The sequence below is a fragment of the Schistocerca serialis genome, chromosome 5 (assembly GCF_023864345.2).
Source record: "Schistocerca serialis cubense isolate TAMUIC-IGC-003099 chromosome 5, iqSchSeri2.2, whole genome shotgun sequence".
NCBI lineage: Eukaryota > Metazoa > Arthropoda > Insecta > Orthoptera > Acrididae > Schistocerca > Schistocerca serialis.
The window spans coordinates 325,235,613-325,256,195 of NC_064642.1; the positions used below are offsets into that span (position 1 = coordinate 325,235,613).

The 20,583-nt window shown below is 44.3% G+C and overlaps 1 protein-coding gene across 1 annotated transcript in view; it reads left to right on the forward strand.

Annotated features, from left to right (window-relative positions):
* LOC126480895 (glutamate receptor 1-like) overlaps positions 1-20,583 on the forward strand; it is a 1,132,174-nt gene that overhangs the window by 749,209 nt on the left and 362,382 nt on the right. Inside the window, exon 5 of the mRNA XM_050104292.1 lies at positions 7,567-7,699. Coding sequence (XP_049960249.1) covers positions 7,567-7,699 — 133 coding nt within the window. The remainder of the gene's footprint in view (positions 1-7,566; positions 7,700-20,583) is intronic.

The following is a 20,583-nucleotide window of genomic DNA, read 5'->3' on the forward strand; positions in this document are numbered from 1 at the left end:
CGGGTGGGCCGACGTAGCGGAGCGCGCGACGGCGCCGACTATTAAAGTTGCAGGCGGCACTTGCGTCGGTTTCCGCGCCATTGTGCCCGCCGTGTAATCATTCATTAGTCAGCCGGTCGTTAGCGGCCACTGCGATTGGCAGCCGCAGCAGAGTCGCCCTGGCCGCCGCCGCCGCCGCGCCTCTGAGCTCTGCCTGCCGCTGCCGGCGGCTCGCGGACCTCATCCTCTTCCAAATTAGTTCTTACCCAGGGCTGTTGATAGCCGGCCGCCAAATTACAGCCCTAGTAGTAATTAAAGCTGCAGTATGCTCTTGCAGTCAGTGGCAGTGTTGTGGCCAATAAAACAAATCGTCAACAAATCAGTTTGTTCAAAAATGGTTCAAATGGCTCTGAGCACTATGGGACTTAACTTCTGGGGTCATCAGTCCCCTAGAACTTAGAACTACTTAAACCTAACTAACCTAACGACATCACACACATCCATGCCCGAGGCAGGGTTCGAACCTGCGACCGTAGCCGCCGCGGTTCCAGACTGTAGCACCTAGAACCGCTCGGCCACCCCGGCCGGCCCAATCAGTTTGTACTGGACGAGATGTTACATGTATAAGTAATAAAACTTACTTATTATTCACTTATTTCCCTATAAAAGTTTTAAAACCTGTCAGATTCAAAATCTGTCATCAGGTAGGCGCGGAAATTACGAGGGTGAGTCAAATGAAACCCTTAAATTCGTTATAACAAATCGAAATTTCGCGCCGTTATCCTGTAAGTTCGTAAGCGTGCTACACACAGGTTGTAGAATGGCCTGTAGGTGGCAGCATAGTGCAGATGCGCATATACCGTCGCAGTATCAGTATAAAGATGGCCGCATCACTTGCGGCTTGCACCAGGGAAGAACAGAGTTCTGTTATTCGGTTTTTGCGCAGTGAAGGTGTGAAACCTATTGAAATTCATCGACAAATGAAGGTTCAGTACGGTGAAGCATGTTTGTCACAGCAGCAGGTCTACGAATGGAATAGTAAGTTTGCAAATGGTGGGTCTTCAGTGGAAGATGCTCCTCGTCCAGGTCAGGCACAACGAGTTGTGACTCCAGAGAACATCGCAGCAGTTGAAGCCATAGTGAAGAGAAACCGCTCAGTGAGACTGACTGAAATTGCAGCATGTTTACAGATTAGTCATAGGTCAGCACACCACATTGTGCTTGATGTGCTCCAGTTTCACAAACTGTCTGCATGATGAGTGCCACGGCAACTGAGTCCTGAAATGAGGGAACGACGTGTTGATGCTTGTGCAGAACTTCTTCGGCGCTTTGAACGAGAAGGTCATGGCTTCCTCGCAAGGATCGTTATTGGGACGAAACCTGGGTTCACTTTCACCAACCGGAAACGAAGAGAGCGAGCAAGGAATGGCGCCATTCCTCATCGCCAAAACCAAAGAAGTTTCGAACAGAACCATCAGCACGCAAGGTTATGCTGACTCTCTTTTGGGACGAAAAAGGCGTCATTTTGGGGCATTACATGCCTAGAGGGACCAATGTCACTAGTGCATCATCTGCGGCCTGCAATCAAATCAAAACGACGTGGATTGTTGTCAGCAGGTATCCTTGTGGAACATGACAATCCAAGGCCCTACACTGCCCGTACAACAGTTGAAACAATCACAGACCTGCATTTTGAGTGTCTCCGTCATCCACCATACACACCAGACCTTGACCCAAATGATTTCCACATGTTTGGACCACTCAGAGACGGAAAGGCAGGAAAGAAGTTCCGTTCTGATGAAGAGGTACGCCATTAGGTGCATGAGTGGTTGCGCAGACTACCAAATGAATTTTTTTCTAAAGGAATTTATGCACTTTGTAAGTGTTGGTGAACTTGCATTGAGCGTGAGGGAGATTATGTTGAAAAGTGATGCAGCTTTGTATTACTTCTGCTTAGTAAATAATATTTAAAACAATATTTAAGGTTTTCGTTTGACTCGCCCTCGAACTTTGCTCTCAACCTGTTGTGTACATACACTCCTGGAAATGGAAAAAAGAACACATTGACACCGGTGTGTCAGACCCACCATACTTGCTCCGGACACTGCGAGAGGGCTGTACAAGCAATGATCACACGCACGGCACAGCGGACACACCAGCAACCGCGGTGTTGGCCGTCGAATGGCGCTAGCTGCGCAGCATTTGCGCACCGCCGCCGTCAGTGTCAGCCAGTTTGCCGTGGCATACGGAGCTCCATCGCAGTCTTTAACACTGGTAGCATGCCGCGACAGCGTGGACGTAAACCGTATGTGCAGTTGACGGACTTTGAGCGAGGGCGTATAGTGGGCATGCGGGAGGCCGGGTGGACGTACCGCCGAATTGCTCAACACGTGGGGCGTGAGGTCTCCACAGTACATCGATGTTGTCGCCAGTGGTCGGCGGAAGGTGCACGTGCCCGTCGACCTGGGACCGGACCGCAGCGACGCACGGATGCACGCCAAGACCGTAGGATCCTACGCAGTGCCGTAGGGGACCGCACCGCCACTTCCCAGCAAATTAGGGACACTGGTGCTCCTGGGGTATCGGCGAGGACCATTCGCAACCGTCTCCATGAAGCTGGGCTACGGTCCCGCACACCGTTAGGCCGTCTTCCGCTCACGCCCCAACATCGTGCAGCCCGCCTCCAGTGGTGTCGCGACAGGCGTGAACGGAGGGACGAATGGAGACGTGTCGTCTTCAGCGATGAGAGTCGCTTCTGCCTTGGTGCCAATGATGGTCGCATGCGTGTTTGGCGCCGTGCAGGTGAGCGCCACAATCAGGACTGCATACGACCGAGGCACACAGGGCCAACACCCGGCATCATGGTGTGGGGAGCGATCTCCTACACTGGCCGTACACCACTGGTGATCGTCGAGGGGACACTGAATAGTGCATGGTACATCCAAACCGTCATCGAACCCATCGTTCTACCATTCCTAGACCGGCAAGGGAACTTGCTGTTCCAACAGGACAATGCACGTCCGCATGTATCCCGTGCCACCCAACGTGCTCTAGAAGGTGTAAGTCAACTACCCTGGCCAGCAAGATCTCCGGATCTGTCCCCCATTGAGCATGTTTGGGACTGGATGAAGCGTCGTCTCACGCGGTCTGCACGTCCAGCACGAACGCTGGTCCAACTGAGGCGCCAGGCGGAAATGGCATGGCAAGCCGTTCCACAGGACTACATCCAGCATCTCTACGATCGTCTCCATGGGAGAATAGCAGCCTGCATTGCTGCGAAAGGTGGATATACACTGTACTAGTGCCGACATTGTGCATGCTCTGTTGCCTGTGTCTATGTGCCTGTGGTTCTGTCAGTGTGATCATGTGATGTATCTGACCCCAGGAATGTGTCAATAAAGTTTCCCCTTCCTGGGACAATGAATTCACGGTGTTCTTATTTCAATTTCCAGGAGTGTAGTTTCGCGTAGTCAGTGCGTACACAACTTTCCCACTAGAGCGCGCCCCGCTAAGCACAACAGCGCAGGCGCAGCGCTCGTCCGTCTCCGCACTATGAGATGGCGCTGTCATAGAGACGGACCAAATGCTGCTTCCGCCGATCCGCGTATTAATATGTAACGCAGCCAATGAGGTTGCTGCTAACATAGAACCTTAACGCGCGAGGTATTATAACGAGTGTACAGACCTCCGATTAGTCAGTCTGCATCAGTCTGCATTAGACTGCAGTCCAGTTTCACTCTGCGCCTAATAAGATTATCATATTCCTGTACATAGCCACGAAGAGAAGTGTGTAGACACTTTGTCAAGTATCAGAGATATGTGAGAATAAGGCTAACGTACCAAGACCAAAGGAACTTTGTCAATTGTAAATAGCATCCAGAACCAAGTTAAGTTATTTCTATGCTTTTTATTATTTTAATAAATGTGTGTGAAAATTAAGTTCTGTTTAAAGTTGGTCACCGTCAATCTGCTACTCTAAGCGTGCAAGTGGCATTTCTATCGTCTGACCTAACGGCAGAAGATAAACACGCCACGATGAGACCACGAGACATATTGCTGACACTCGCCTACTTCGTTACAGCGACAAGTCAAATAATCTGATGGTGTGTGTACCGAAGGTCTTACAGTACGCACACCACACAACCAAATTCATTTTCTTAGTAAACTGAAGCGTAGCCTGCCAGCGAAGGACTGATTGTTGGAATGACTGCACTCGCAAATCAAATCACACAGTAACAGTGTCTGCTGCGTTGTGTACAATAAATTTCATGTTGATGTGTTAATTTTTTTATTTTTTCGTAGTTGCAGGAGCGGGGGGGGGGGGGGGGGGGGGCGTGAGGATTATGATCAGCCCCCCCCCCCCGTCCCTCCCCCTTTCCATACAGAAATAAGGCACTACAAAAATTTATATTTTAAATCATCAGCTTTCGGAGTTCACAGCTAAGGTTCAAAGAGTAAAGTATCGTGAGAACTAAGTGTCTCAAACAGGGCAAAGTATCCTAGAAATGTGAAGTTATTTGTCACACAGCAATCCATTCAAAAACCATGTAAGATGTTTTCACATTGTCTTGCTCATTATATGCAAACTGCGAACTGTTAGCCAAAAATAAAATTAATTAATTAATTAAAATAAAAAGTTATATTTTTGTGGAAAATTTATTGTAGTTAAATTTAGCGCTGTGATACGTTTTCGCTGGAGGCAATGGTTTTCGAGTTAATCACGAAGAACGCATTTCAAGGTCGCTTATGTATATTTTTCTTCAATAAATTGAGAACTACAGCCTCTAGAGAAACTAGATTAATTTTTTTGCGGGGGGGGGGGGGGGGGGCGGGGCTAATAGTAGGGTCATTGTGAATCACAGAGCGTGAAAATTGGTGTGCGGTATTTGAAGCCGTTGCGGATTGCATAAAACCCATTGGCGGAGGCAGCTGCGCGACCCTGTATTTTTCAGCTGCTTGTCTGATAGAATACTCACGTCGAATACCATGTGGCCATAAGCATAGGTGGATCTACTCACTGTCAACAGCAAGTTTGACACTGCTAAATGAGTTCACTGTCTGGATGTCGACTTCGAGTAGATGGAAAGGGAAAGACCCTCCAATAAGGAAAGAAAAAAAAAAATGAAAATAGTCGCTTCCTGACCTCAGGCGGAAACGACTGAAAGAAACTGCATTTCCCTGATTTACACTCTCTTGTAGCCAGACTTACCAAACCACTGTTCAAACCATAGTTTTGGAATATGCACAATGTCATCTGGCGGCAAAACCGTGAAGATTGGTTCAAATGGCTCTGAGCGCAATGGGACTTAACTTCTAAGGTACTCAGAAATACTTAAACGTAACTAACCTAAGGACATCACACACATCTATGCCCGAGGCAGGATTCGAACCTGCGACCGTAGCTGTCGCGCTGTTCCAGACTGAAGCGCCTAGAACCGCTCGGCCACCCCGGCCGGCCCGTGGAGACTATTTATAACCATAGTCATTAGTGAAATACTGATAACTGTCAGTACAAACCTCTGTTTTTATATTGTGTAAATTACAATGTTATCAGAGTTGTGAGACTTTATTGCTATTGTAATTCTTAAATTAATTTCATGGCACACGAGCCTCACAAATTGACGACATATACTTTTAAAAGGCTGTATTTCTTTGAATAGCATTTACTTGAATGCAATGCTAAGGCAACGTAATACTCTCTGATGTAATCGAATTATCATTATTACATTAAAATACACTGCTCTGAATATCAGATTGAGAGCGCGGGAGATGCTGCCAGAGGTCTCCCAGCCCCGTCATATGGCCATCGTGATTATTAGCGGCAAAAGGGGCTGACCGCGCAACACGAGGCAGCTGATGGAAGGGGGAAGAGAGCAGTTACAGTGAACTGTGGAAGTTTCCTTCATTACAACATGACGCAGAGACATCATTTGGATGACTTCACACCTGGAAGAATCATCGGGAAACTCTAAGAAAGACGAAGTGTGACGAACGTAGCCAAGCAGTTTGGTATTGGTCGTAGCGTTGTCCCACGTGGTTGAGGAGCGTTCCGAACGATGAATATCTTTTACACGAAATAGACGTTTCAAACATAATGAAAAGAAGATAGACCTAGTAGTGAGGTTTACATTAAATTAAGCCTTTTTAACAAACGAATGTGATATGGGAATGTATTGTCAATGGCGATTATAAAACACCAAGGCTGTATATTGAAAGGACGACGATGAAAATTGGTGATGGGTCGGGACTCGAAACCGGCCTTCCCACTTTACACCATCGATCGCCTTAACCGCTGTGGCTAGCCGTGCACGCATACCAATACTTCCACATGTCGTCATTCATGTGTCACAACTTTACGTACGTATATTTCTGTCCAGGAAGGACAAATTTATTGACTGTCGGTGGCCTGGCACTGGTTAATAAACTGGGAATAGCAGTACCTATGTTGTTAAAAGCAGTACCTGTGTCGTTAAAAGGTACGATGCAATGTTCCTTCGACCACGCATGCGTGTCCGAAGGAAAACTGCATAATACTTCTTAATAACAAAGGCACTGGTGCTTTATAATGGGCTAATGGTTCAAATGGCTCTGAGCACTATGGAATTTAACATCTGAGGTCATCAGACCCCTAGAACTTAGAGCTACTTAAACCTAACTAACCTAAGGACATCACACTTATCCATGGCCGAGGCAGGATTCGAACCTGCGGCCGTAGTGGTCGCGCGGTTCCAGGCTGTAGCGCCTAGCACCGCTCGGCTACAACGGCCGGCTTAGTGAGAGAAAACTAGGAAACTTTTTTGAACTGAGTAGTACAAAGATTTTAACATATACTGATGAGAGCTTACCAGGAGTTCTTAAGCCCAGAAATACACAATTCGTTTCGTTCATCGTGCCCCTATTGTGAAGTGGACCTTTCCTAGTAATAGGTATCCAGTAGATGATCTTGATTTAGGTGTATATTGATATTCCGGTCTGCTTCCCCCCGGTCGTCTTAGTATCAGTGTCTCTATTCGATGTGGGATGATGTGTAGAGGACAGAATGAATACTGTAATGTAGCAGCACAGTATGGTAGCTCTACTTGTCGACTGTATTGTGTTGGTTTAGGACAACTGGTTGTGCTGATTTTGCAGCATACACCTAGGATAACGTATGCTGCAACTTCAACACACCATGTATATTCTGATTATGTGCTACTTTACTTATGACATGCTGGTGTTGCTTACCACTTTTTATTACAATTTGACCCATCACTATGTGACTTTCAGTGTTGTAAAAAGCACGTACATCTAATAATGTTACAGGACACGGTGATCACAGCGTAGATCTATCGAAACCGGTACAGTAATAAAAAAATTACTAGCGGCCTTGGCAAACTTGATTGTTCAAGAATAATATTGTGGGAAGACTAGACACTGCGAGCATGCTAAGGCCCCAGGCAAACTTAACACTTATGAAAGTGATAGTGTTCCATTTAACATTAAGGATAACTACTGAAACAAAGGATCTACTTGTATTTGTTTGTATGGATAAAAAAGTGTAAATGGTACTGAGACGTACTATAAGCAACCTGACAATTATGCCTGCAGGTCTGCTGAGACTACAGCAGATCTTCCAAAGCCTGCGTCCTGGCCGCGGGTCATTCCACGTGGAGGCTGTGAAACGAGTCCAGAACACGTCGGATGCCATCGACTACCTGCACAGTTTGGAAGAGGTCAGCAGGTAAGTGAGTCTTTGCTCTCGTTATATCAGACACATATTTTCATGTTAGTGGATTCCTCCCGTTTCATATTTTGTGGGCTCCGTTTTAGTTAAAAGCAATTCCATAATGGTAAAGGAAGACACTGGAGGTTGTGATGATAATGGAAATGTCCCACACGTTTTTAAATAGTGACGAGTCTGTGGACAAAGTGCTTACATTCCAGAGAACATACCGTATGGAGTGTTGTCTTGTTGTTATATGAATGTAGGACAGGTAATAGTTTGTCGTCAACAACAGTTCAGAAGAAGGAATTGATGCCTGGAGTGTTCGTTATCTGTCAATCGAGATAGGATTAACATGTGACTTGAGACCTAGCAGTACCTCAACTGTAGAGAAAGGGGAGAAGTATGATAACAGGGCCCATTTTATTTAAATATGTGACGATTCGTCTTTTGTGATCTACGAGATCGACAGCAGGGCTTCAAGGTCTGCGAGTCTGGAGACAGTATCGTGAAAGAATCGAATACCGGTCAGATACTCGTTTTTCCGGTTGCTCTTACGCTAGCCTCCGTCTGTGAGCGATGTGAAGATTTGCCAGAAATGACACGTGGTTCAGATTCCAAGTAGGCCTCCTTTCACCAGTTGAATTACTGGAATAGGTTAATGGCGCACTGGTCGCTAAAGACGCGTCCAATTGGAAGAACCTTATAATAGGTGGCCGAACATCCCTCTTAACGGACTCAGAGTCAGGTACGCCTTACGAATTAATGAAATCCACATATAACTGAAATTTGGAAGGCATATTTGAATTCTGGTCACCCAGATTACGAGTGTAGTGTCCACAGTGCCACAAACTATTTCTTAAAATCAGCCATTCACTATGACGTTCCAAATATAGTCATTAACAACAACAGACAAGTATGTACTTCAGCAACGCTATACGCTATAGATTATGGCAGCAAAGAGAAGCGAAACACCACTGCGCTGACCGCTTTATTTGAGTGGTTTAGGTACAGTAGTTATGCTATTGCTGTCCTATACAGTGACAGCAAGCTCCGAGTTTTGGGCCAGACTGGCCAATCAGGACCGCTGTTTCATCCTCAACCAGTGATGTCATATGAACGCAATACTGACGGACATGGGTCAGCACACTACTCTCCTGGCCATTGTCAGCTTTGCAAACATTAGAGACGCTACTTCTCGATCATATTTCTACTTGATTACGAACTAGTTTCAAATATTGATATTAATACCTGAGATTCAGCTTAACTGTTATAGATACAGATGTACGACCCAAAGCGACATATGAAAATTTCTGTCGGACTGGGGCTCGAACACAGACGTCTCGCCTATCACGAGTGGTCGCCTACCAATAGGCTATCCGAGCACTCTTCTCAGCTCGACCCTAAATTCTTTTTATCATACATCTATCAATTTTAATGACGGATGAGAAGAAATAGATAAATGCGTGACATACGCAAGATTGGTTTGATCCATGGAGCGTGATCGGGTAGCATAAGCGTTGTACTAGACAAAATACACTCTTTGATACGAGAGGCGTTCAGTATGTAAATGCAACACATTTTTCCTCGGCCAGTTTCACCTGTAAAGAGTGAGGAATTTGTTGTGGAACATCGTGGAATATTCCCTCTTGAGGCCCTCTAATTCAGAAAGTTCCGATAGGTAGCGGAGCTATACGTTCCCTTCAAAATGGCATCTGTAACGGAGAAGCTGTCACTGAATTTCTTTTGGCGGGAAACCAGAGAATCGCAGATATTCGTAGGCTCTCAGCTGCGACTTCTGCAATGTTGTAATGTGCGAACACTCTCATCCGAGACGATCGGCGGATCACAGACACCTCGCTGCACAACTGGACGTCTCTGTTGATACCGCTGACACACTACTCCACCATTTGGGGTACGCGAAGGAATGTGCCCGCTGCGTTCCTCCTCGGCTAACAGGAGAACATAAAGAGCAACGAAGGACCAACTGTGTGGAATTGCTTGCACGTTACGAGGGGGTTATTGATGCAACGAGGCGTTGGCTTCGACATCGACCGGTAGAGTGCTACCATTCCGGCATGCAGGATCCCGCGTTAAGGTGGCGTAAGGCCGTCGAGTTGAAAGGAGATTACGTTGAAAAGTGGGATTTTTTAGCCAAAAGAGTGGGGACACGTAGGGCGTACTGGAAACCTGAATAAAACCAATCTGCTTTCAGAAAAAAAATATATTGCATTACATTTCGAACGCTCCTCGTACAATGGTGGTTTCTTAACTTTGCTCCGGAAGGAAGTCGAGTGAATGTTGTAACACACGATACATTAGTTCACTTTATTACAACATCGATAGCAATTACTTAACCTCGTATAATCCATTCCTGCAGGTAAGTCATGAATAGTGACAGCTGTCTCTGAACATTAACGTATAACTCTATGCAGACAATATACAGCACAAGTCTGTCACTAAGAGTATATTTAACTATAACTATAAACTGATGACACAGCGGGCCTGCTAGCAGACGATGCTGTCGTCTTTGTCGATGATCACGGACTGGGCAGAGCGGTAATGCGTTCGGCCGAAATCGGCGATTGCGGCGGCGTAGTGAAAGGTTTCTGGGCGTGGCAACGCCGATATCGCTCATTCCTCGATGCTGCTTGCAGAGACTATCTTCTCTTGTGGTTTCGTTGCTAGGTACTAACCTTGAATTGGAACCTCACTCTTCGGATGATACTACAGTAAGCGGTAAGGCGACGGCTCGCGAAAATGTGGGAATCCAGGTTCGGGTCCCACTGCAGCATGAATTTTTATATGACGTTTAAGGTATTAAACTTTCATCTACTACAATTAAGCTGAAATTCAGAAATGGGTTTCAGTACTGGAAACTGTAGTTCGTCACCAAATATAAATGTACACTACTGGCCATTAAATTGCTACACCACCAAGATGACGTATTACAGACGTGAAATTTAACCGACAGGAAGAAAATGCTGTGATATGCAAATGATTAGCTTTTCAGAGCATTCACACTAGGTTGGCGCCGGTGGCGACACCTACAACGTGCTGACATGAGGAGAGTTTCCAACCGATTTCTCGTACACAAACAGCAGTTGACCGGAGTTGCCTGGTGAAACGTTGTTGTGATGCCTTGTGTAAGGAGGAGAAATGCGTACCATCACGTTTCCGACTTTGATAAAGGTCGGATTGTAGCTTATCGCGATTGCGGTTTATCGTATCGCCACATTGCTGCTCGCGTTGGTCGAGATCCAATGACTGTTAGCAGAATATGGAATTGGTAGGTTCAGGAGGGTAATACGGAACGCCGTGCTGGATTCCAACGGCCTCGTATCACTAGCAGTTGAGACGACAGGCATCTTATCCGCATAGCTGTAACGGATCGTGCAACCACGTCTCGATCCCTGAGTCAACTGATGGGGACATTTGCAAGACAACAACCATCTGCACGAATAGTTCGACGTTTGCAGCAGCATGGACTGTCAGCTCGGAGACCGTATCTGCGGTTACCCTTGACGCTGCATCACAGACAGGAGCGCCTGCGATGGCGTACTCATCGACGAACCTCGGTGCACGAATGGCAAAACGTCATTTTTTCGGATGAATCCAGTTTCTGTTTACAGTATCATGATGGTCGCATCCGTGTTTGGCGACATCGCGGTGAACGCACATTGGAAGCGTGTATTCGTCATCGCCATACTGGCGTATCACCCGGTGTGATGGTATGGGGTGCCATTGTTTACTCGTCTCGGTCACCTCTTGTTCGCATTGACGGCACTTTGAACAGTGGAGGTTACATTTCAGATGTGTTACGACTCGTGGCCCTACCCTTCATTCGATCCCTGCGAAACACTACATTTCAGCAGGATACTGCACGACCGCATGTTGTAGGTCCTGTACGGGCCTTTCTGGACACAGAAAATGTTCGACTGCTGCCCTGGCCTGCACATTCTCCAGATCTCTCACCAATTTAAAACATCTGGTCAATGGAGCAGAGCATCTGGCTCGTTACAATACGCCAGTCACTACTCCTGATGAACTGTGGTATCGTGTTGAACCTCCATGGGCAGCTGTACCTGTACACGCCATCCAAGCTCTGTTTGACTCAATGCCCAGGCGTATCAAGGCCATTATTACGTCCAGAGGTGGTTGTTCTGGGTACTGATTTCACAGGATTTATGAACCCAAATTGCGCGAAAATGCAATCACATGTCAGTTTTTTTAGAATATATTTGTGCAATGAATACCGTTTATCATCTGCATTTTTGTTTTGGTATAGTAATTTTAATGGTTAATAGTGTATATAAAACCGACACGGAACTGTGATGAAAATAACAACGATAGTGAAAAGAGAGAGAGAGAGGGGAAACAGCACAATAATGGTGAGATATGCCAGTGTGTTTAATTGAAATAATAATCTATGAGAAGAAATTATAACTTTGTGACTTTTGGATGGTAAGATCGTTCCAGGGAGCAAGCTGAGACAACCTTAGTGGTAAAGAGATCGCATGCTAGAAGCGGGAAATCCAGGTTCGAGTCCCAGTTGGGCACAAATGTTCATATGTCGCTTTAGGTAGGACATCTGTACCTATTACTGTTAAGTTGAATTTCCAAAATAAATTTCATCTTGTTATTGAAGTAGTTCTTTAACTGATATCATAAGGCTTTTTGGACCCTGTTCCAGCCCTCTGAGCAAGGAAAAAAATCTGTCAGCAGTGGGAATGGATCTCAGGTCCTACAGATGGCAGCTACCTACGTTAACAACTCACCTAGATGTCGGACGTAAATTCTTGTAATCCTTTGTGAAATTCTGTAGCAAGTATGAGTTAGTATGGCAATTTTCATATCTAGAGGAAATTGAAAAGCCTGTAATGAATCTGCAGCTGAAGCTAAAATCACGATAAAAATGCAAAACAGTTTTGGAGAGAACGTCGACTCCCACAGAAATTGAGCGTGGCCACGGACAAAAATGGTTCAATTGACTCCGAGCACTATGACACTTAACTTCTGAGGTCATCAGTCCCCTAGAACTTAGAACTACTTAAACCTAACTAACCTAAGGATATCACACACATCCATGCCCGAGGCAGGACTCGAACCTGCGACCGTAGCGGTCGCCCGGTTCCAGACTGTAGCGCCTAGAACCACTTGGCCACACCGGCCGGCGGCCACGAGCAGTCATTGGATAGCGGAATAGGAAGGTGAAGGCTCGCTAACAACAGGGACTCCAAATTCGAGTTCTCTTTCTGGCACGAATATTTATTCTTCATTGGAGATGCATAAACAGAGTTAGGTCACTGTGTCTCGTAACATGAGTGTATACAGAAAACTACGGAATGGGTGATCGTTAAGTGCTCCTAGAGAAATTCCGTTCGGTAAATTGCTGCTCAAATAGACGAGAAAGTTCCTCTGCGGTGGAAATTGTCAAGAGGACATAAAGAAAAATCCTGTGATTTAAATACAGGGCTATTACAAATGATTGAAGCGATTTCATAAATTCACTGTAGCTCCATTCATTGACATATGGTCACGACACACTGCAGATACGCAGAAAAACTCATAAAGTTTTGTTCGGCTGAAGCTGCACTTCAGGTTTCTGCCGTCAGAGCGCTCGAGAGCGCAGTGAGACAAAATGGCGACAGGAGCCGAGAAAGCGTATGTCGTGCTTGAAATGCACTGACATCAGTCAGTCATAACAGTGCAACGACACTTCAGGACGAAGTTCAACAAAGATCCACCAACTGCTAACTCCAATCGGCGATGGTATGCGCAGTTTAAAGCTTCTGGATGAATTTGTAAGGGGAAATCAACGGGTCGGCCTGCAGTGAGCGAAGAAACGGTTGAACGCGTGCGGGCAAGTTTCACGCGTAGCCCGCGGAAAATTGGCTCATACCACAACTGGAGACCGACAGCGCCGACTTCATCTTTCAACAGGATGGTGCTCTACCGCACTTCCATCATGATGTTCGGTATTTCTTAAACAGGAGATTGGAAAACCCATGGATCGGCCGTGGTGGAGATCATGATCAGCAATCCATGTCATGGCCTCCACGCTCTCCCAACTTAACCCCATGCGATTTCTTTCTGTGGGGTTATGTGAAAGATTCAGTGTTTAAACCTCCTCTACCAAGAAACGTGCCAGAACTGCGAGCTCGCAACAACGATGCTTTCGAACTCATTGATGGGGACATGCTGCGCCGAGTGTGGGAGGAACTTGATTATCGGCTTGATGTCTGCCGAATCACTAAAGGGGCACATATCGAACATTTGTGAATGCCTAAAAAAACTTTTTGAGTTTTTGTGTGTGCAAAGCATTTTGAAAATATCTCAAATAAAAATGTTATTGTAGAGCTGTGAAATCGCTTCAATCATTTGTAATAACCCTGTACGCAGGCTTCCGCGGCTGACGTAAATCCCATTAAATCCTTTTGGTTGTACCGCCGTATCATCTTAAAAAAGTAATTAAATGGTAAAATATTCAAACAACCGAATTTGTAGCGGCCTTTTTCAGGGTATAGACTGAGGGCCTGAGATAAGGGTGAAACTTCGGTGAATTTAATATTTAGCATTTATGTGTTTCATAATACGGCGCGGCGGTACACCCAAATTTTGAAAAGAATCTTGTGACTCACTATTAAATATGACACCTCTAGATGTCAGGGACAACCTAGCTTTATATTACGGATTCGCTTAACCTCACCTTAATACGAAAACATAGTATATGTATATAGAAGTATAGTGTCGTGTTCTTCCACGGGCTATTTTAAGTGCAGTGCAGAGGTCTGTGTGCGTGCCTGCATTCCCTCGCGGCTGCTCCTCTGAAGCCCGTATCACCCACTCTTCCGACTACAAAGAATGCAAGATCAGAGACAATGGAATACTGATTGGCATAGGCTGCAACGTCCGCTTCCACAACCCTGATTACTAACAATGGCGCCCCATGTACCGAGGGAAATCGTCCTCTGTGCGAAAGCGGGGAACGCTTTCTTGGGATGCGTGGTCATTCCATTTGCCCATTCCCCCTGATCGGTGCGCAATTCGAGCTAAGTTGCAAAACTGTGCTACTATTTTCTTTTGTATCGACGCAGAAAAAGCATCTGAAACAAGGCTGTTGTAATGGAGGTAAAACGGAATGCCACTGGCATCAGTAAAGGATATAGGAGCAAACCCGGTTACTGCAATTTATCTCACAAAAGTAACAAAATAAGAATCCGTACTGTAAGGAATGGAACAGAATCTGTCCACATTAATCGAAAGTTACAGAAGGATTCTCTGTGTCCCCCACTATTTTCATTGTTTACATTGACATCATTCATAAATGGTGGACTACGTTGAATGACACATCAACAAGTGATAATTTTAATTTCATGACGCTTCCTATCGCTGATGATCAGCTTATAATAGTAGAATCTGAGGAAAAGGTTGAAGCCGCCGTACAAAAACTGAGACATATTGCTGCAAAATACGGAATGAGGATATTGAAAAATAAAACGAAAACGATGGCATTTCAATGATTGAAACCCGTAAGAGACAAAACTTTATAGGTGAATCAAACAATGAAAGAGTAAGAGAGTTTAAATATCTTGGGTAGAATGTTAAACTTCCTCAGTCAGTTGACGTAGAGCTACGATTGGCTGGGCTCAGATATTTCTGGGAATCCATACTACGTACACTAAAACAGTGAAAAAAATTTAATTCAACTTTAAAAACTAATAGTTATGCCTTTGCTGTTGTATGCAGCGAAAGTTGGACCATTACATCTGATGAGTTGCGATAGAGATGATGTTCGACCGCGCTGAAGCTGGATATTCTTTACAGGACAATAAAAGAAACACCGCTATAAGACATAAATTAATTTTAGGAAGCATTAGAACTACCAGTGAAAAATACAGTGAACTGGAAGTACCATATCCAAAGTTTGTGTAGTAATAGGATAGCTAAAGCTGCAATACCATATAATCCAATAGGAAAGTAAAACGTTCGAAATACTGTGAAGACAGGGAAGTGAACGGGTCTGAGGCGGAACAGTCCAAAAGACCTAATCCTTGAAGAAGACGGTGATGATGAAGATGATGATGAGGATGTTGTTGATGATGATGACAATGATGATGATGATGATGATGATGACGACAGTAACGATGATATAATGGAGGATGACTAGAATGCCAGGTAGAAATGAAAGAAAAAGCTTTCTGAGGCGACATTTTAATAATACGCATCGACAACACACGTTATTCAAAGTAATATATCTGTTGTAAAACTCATTGCGGGGGAAACGGAAAGTGCTTGAGAATACATCAGCAGTAGCAAAACGCACTACAAAACATGAATATCAAATTATATTTTATAAAACTATTTCTACCTGCCAGACACAAAGGCTCGGAGTATACAGGGTGTCCCATTTGTCTTGACCACCCTAAATAACTGATTGTCCAGATGAAAATTACAAAATGTTTCAAATTGGTTGGTTGGTTGTTGGTTGTGTTGCAGAAGGAGACCAGACAGCGAGGTCATCGGTCTCATCAGATTAGGGAAGGACGGGCTGGCCGAAGTGGCCGTGCGGTTAAAGGCGCTGCAGTCTGGAACCGCAAGACCGCTACGGTCGCCGGCCGCGGTGGTCTCGCGGTTAAGGCGCTCAGTCCGGAACCGCGCGACTGCTACGGTCGCAGGTTCGAATCCTGCCTCGGGCATGGATGTGTGTGATGTCCTTAGGTTAGCTAGGTTTAAGTAGTTCTAAGTTCTAGGGGACTGATGACCACAGATGTTAAGTCCCATAGTGCTCAGAGCCATTTGAACCCATTTTGAACCGCTACGGTCGCAGGTTCGAATCCTGCCTCGGGCATGGATGTTTGTGATGTCCTTAGGTTAGTTAGGTTTAACTAGTTCTAAGTTCTAGGGGACCAATGACCTCAGCAGTTGAGTCCTATAGTGCTCAGAGCCATTTGAACCATTTTGAGGGAAGGACGGGGAAGGTAGTCGGCCGTGCCCTTTGAAAGGGAGCATCCCGGCATTTGCATGGAGCGATTTAGGGAAATCACGGAAAACCTAAATCAGGATGGCCGGACGAGGGATTGAACCGTCGTCCTCCCGAATGCGAGTTCAGTGTCTAACCACTGAGCCACCTCGCTCGGTGAAAATGTTTCCAACAAATGTTCTTTAGCCCTCAGGAGGACATCAATCAGCATGATTTCCTTCGTTGTAGCTTGATTTTTTACAAAGATATGAACAGCGGTATGACTTTTTTAAACGGCACCTTGTATTTTTTATTCGGTAATTCATTTCCTCTCCTAAAGGCCAATTCAAAAATGTATCACAGTGTACCACTCACTGAAACATAATTTTATTAATTACAGAACACAACATTGACGTTGACACTCCCAGAGCTTAGTGCAGGTTATAGAGGTAATGGAACACATCCACGTGCTGACGCTGAAAGAGGACAAATGTAAACCTAAGTAGAATGCGCACCGGTCATTCCGTTAACGATCGTCAGTTGATGAGTTGTTTGAGTATAATGTATACCAACGAAGAGAAGGTAGAAATGCGACTCATCTATGGGGAAAGTGTTAGCAGAACAGTAATTGCAATACTGTTTTCTTATGTACGGGTATATTTAGTACAGTAGTTTAGTCCTTTTAAATACTGTTTTGTAGACTAGACATACAATAAAGGCTGTCCTTCCTACAAACTGCATCAACATAACGTTTCTTTTATTGTTGTTGTTGTTGAAGGTAGGAGAAATGCTACACAGGCAGCGGAACTGTACAGAGAGCGATATCCTGTCAAGAACCCACTTTCCCGACGGATGTTTTCTCGTCTTGTTGCGACGCTTCAGGGAACGGGAAGTTTGAATCCACGACAATGCAATCGTCGTAGCACTCGCACAGACGAAGCTGCCGAAGTTACTGTTCTCGCTTCCGTTGCTATGAATCCACATGTGAACACACGACAGCTTGAACATGAGATTGGCATTCGTAAAACCAGTGAATATCTTATTCTCACACGTTCCATCCTTACCATGTACACCTACATCAAGATTTGCATGGGAATTATTTCCCGAAACGTGTACAGTTCTGTTAGTGGGCACAGCAGCTAATCCTCCCAAGCCCGAACTTCTTCACCAACGTTCTTTTTACCGATGAATGTTCCTTCTCAAACAATGATACAAGGAACGTGCATTATTGGTCCAGCGACAACGCACGATGGCTTAGACAGGTGGAACATCAGCGTCAGTGGAGAGTTAACGTCTGGTGTGGGATGCTTGGTACTAAAATTATTGACCCTTATTTCATCAATGGTGGTCTAAACGGCACAGCGTAAGCCAACTTCCTCAGACGAATTCTTCCTCCTATTCTGGATGAAGTGCCGCTAATGCTTATGTGGTATCAACACAATGGGTGTCCAGAACATAATGCCTTGCGTGCACGTCGTGTTCTGAACCGAAGGTTTCCTTCCAGATGGATTGGTCGAGGAGGAGCAGTTACTTGGCGTGCTTGGTCTCCTGATGTAAATCTCTGGACTTTTCTCTTTGGGGATGCTTTAAATACGTTGTCTGTCGCGATAGTCCTACAACTCCAGAGGACATGCAGGAACGTAACATGCTTGCTTGTAATTCGCGTCAGCAGGCAACACTGGAAGCAGTAAATAATTCTTTCATGCAACGAGTGCATCAGTGTGTTGGTGTCCGGGGTTATCACTCTGAGCACCTTTGAATGTTCTACTCCCAGGCAATAATACAGGAGAGTCAAAGTCAATTTTGTGTTATGTTTTTATTTGGTTTTCATTTGTTTTCTGACAACTCCAGCAAGTGGACGAGTTTGTGATCCCGGGCTCAAAGTCAGTGTTGTATTATGTAACTAATAACATTGTGTTTCGGTGAATGATACACTGTGATACATTTTTGAATAGGTCTTTAGGAGAGGAAATGAATTACTGAATAAAAAACACAGGGTGCCGTTTTAAAAAAGTCATACCGCTGTTCATATCTTTGCGAAAAACAAAGCTACAACGAAGGCAATCATGCTGATTGATGTCGCCCTGACGGATAAAGAACATTTTGTAATTTGCTGCTGGAAAAACAGTTATTTAGGGTGGTCAAGATAAATGGGACACACTGTATAAAATAAACAATGTAAATCTGAATGTAAATGTAAACGTAAATTAAGATGCACTTTCAAAAAAGATGGAGACCTCCCATTGACAAGGAATAGGTCCAACCCAAAATGTTGAAACCTATACCGAAACTTTTCACGCAATTACAATACACCGAAAAAATGCAGGGTCAAATTTTAGTTGCTCAGGTTCATTGCAAGTATTTTCGAAAATAGTTAGTTACTCATTTTTGCCACACGAAGAACCTTTTTTAGCAGCGGTCTGAACAGTTTTCTTGCCTAGAGATCTAATCGGTGAATAAGCAGACGTAGTCGTCACAATTGGACATTGCACGAAGTCCATATTGCACACACGTGAATTTTAATCACGTGAACCATACAAAAAATGTCTCATTTTATTACTGTTTTGATAACTTGCAGTTCATATGCATAGTTAAACTGTTTCTGATGTAATTGTCACACAAGTGACAAGGGGAGGAAAGAAGATCAAAGCAATGTATTTTGTTATGTTACAGACGACAGCTATCAATCGGAACATTTCTTTGTTGATATTAAATATTTGCCAACATGTCCTCTAGTATAGTTCTTACCATAATTTCTCAATAGTGTATATTTTGCTAACATTGAAACAGTTGTCACAAAAATGAGAACTCTCCCTTGGATGACGAAACCAGTATTTTCGTTACACCAGGCACACTTGAAAGAAAAACTAATGCATTCGGACACTTCACAGTAATTACTAGTTTTATTTAGAGAGAACTGGAAACGAGTAAGAAATGGTCGTGGCCGTTGTTGTGCATATTGTGCTGCATACCAGGCATACGTGATCAAATTCGTAAAATGTGGTGAAGCAAACTGACAGTGCAGAAATGACTGAAGTTGAAGAATACTGTTCTGCTGATAGACTTGAAATGACAAAGAGCAATTGGAAATTATTTTGTCTGACAATTATCTGCAAAATGGTTTACAATGTTGAAATACTTTATCAGGAGGGTGAATCACACTATTAGTTCTGCTAAAGACAGAGATGTCATTATGTCCAGGCCAATAGTTCATTAAAAGCAATGAATTATTTTCTGCAAATGGTGAAAAGACGTAACAAATGTACCATTCAAAACTATTCTCTCTATTTTTTACAGATTTTGCTACGTCGGTTACAAGACTTTAACAAGTAAATAGTCCGTTTTATTAAATTTTAGTGCTAACTTGTCTTTATGTTCCTTAAGTCAGAGATAAAGTTGTGGAAACAGCAATTAACTGATTCCTATCACTGGAATTTTGTATGCGGATGTATCATAACATTCATCGTCTGCACAAGTGACTGTCTTCTTTTTCGCTCGAAATGATGAAGTTCAGTTTGCGTGAAACCTGACTGATGATCTTTCGGGGATAGCAAGAAGCTCCATCTTCAACTCTCGAATTTCTCTGTTGTATTACCTATTAATGACATCTGCACTACATGTTTACTTGAGGTAAACTTTGTAATTTTGCGATTTCGATTTCCATATAATTTCCTGAATCTGTTTAACCAGGTTAAAGGAGACTTGAAATCAGTAATATTCTTCTCCATTACAATTCAGAGTGCCCAGTCTCGTAGATCTCCCTCAGTAATGGCCTATTGACTCTCGAGAGCAGTTGTAAATCTTTTGAACTGTTTTTATATCTCACTTCTGCGAGTTTTATTTTGGTGCATATTTTATACTTTGTGTAAATCTTTCTTCCATTTATACAATAGGTGTTCAGATTTAACTAAAATACAATTCGTGTTTAGATTTAACGAAA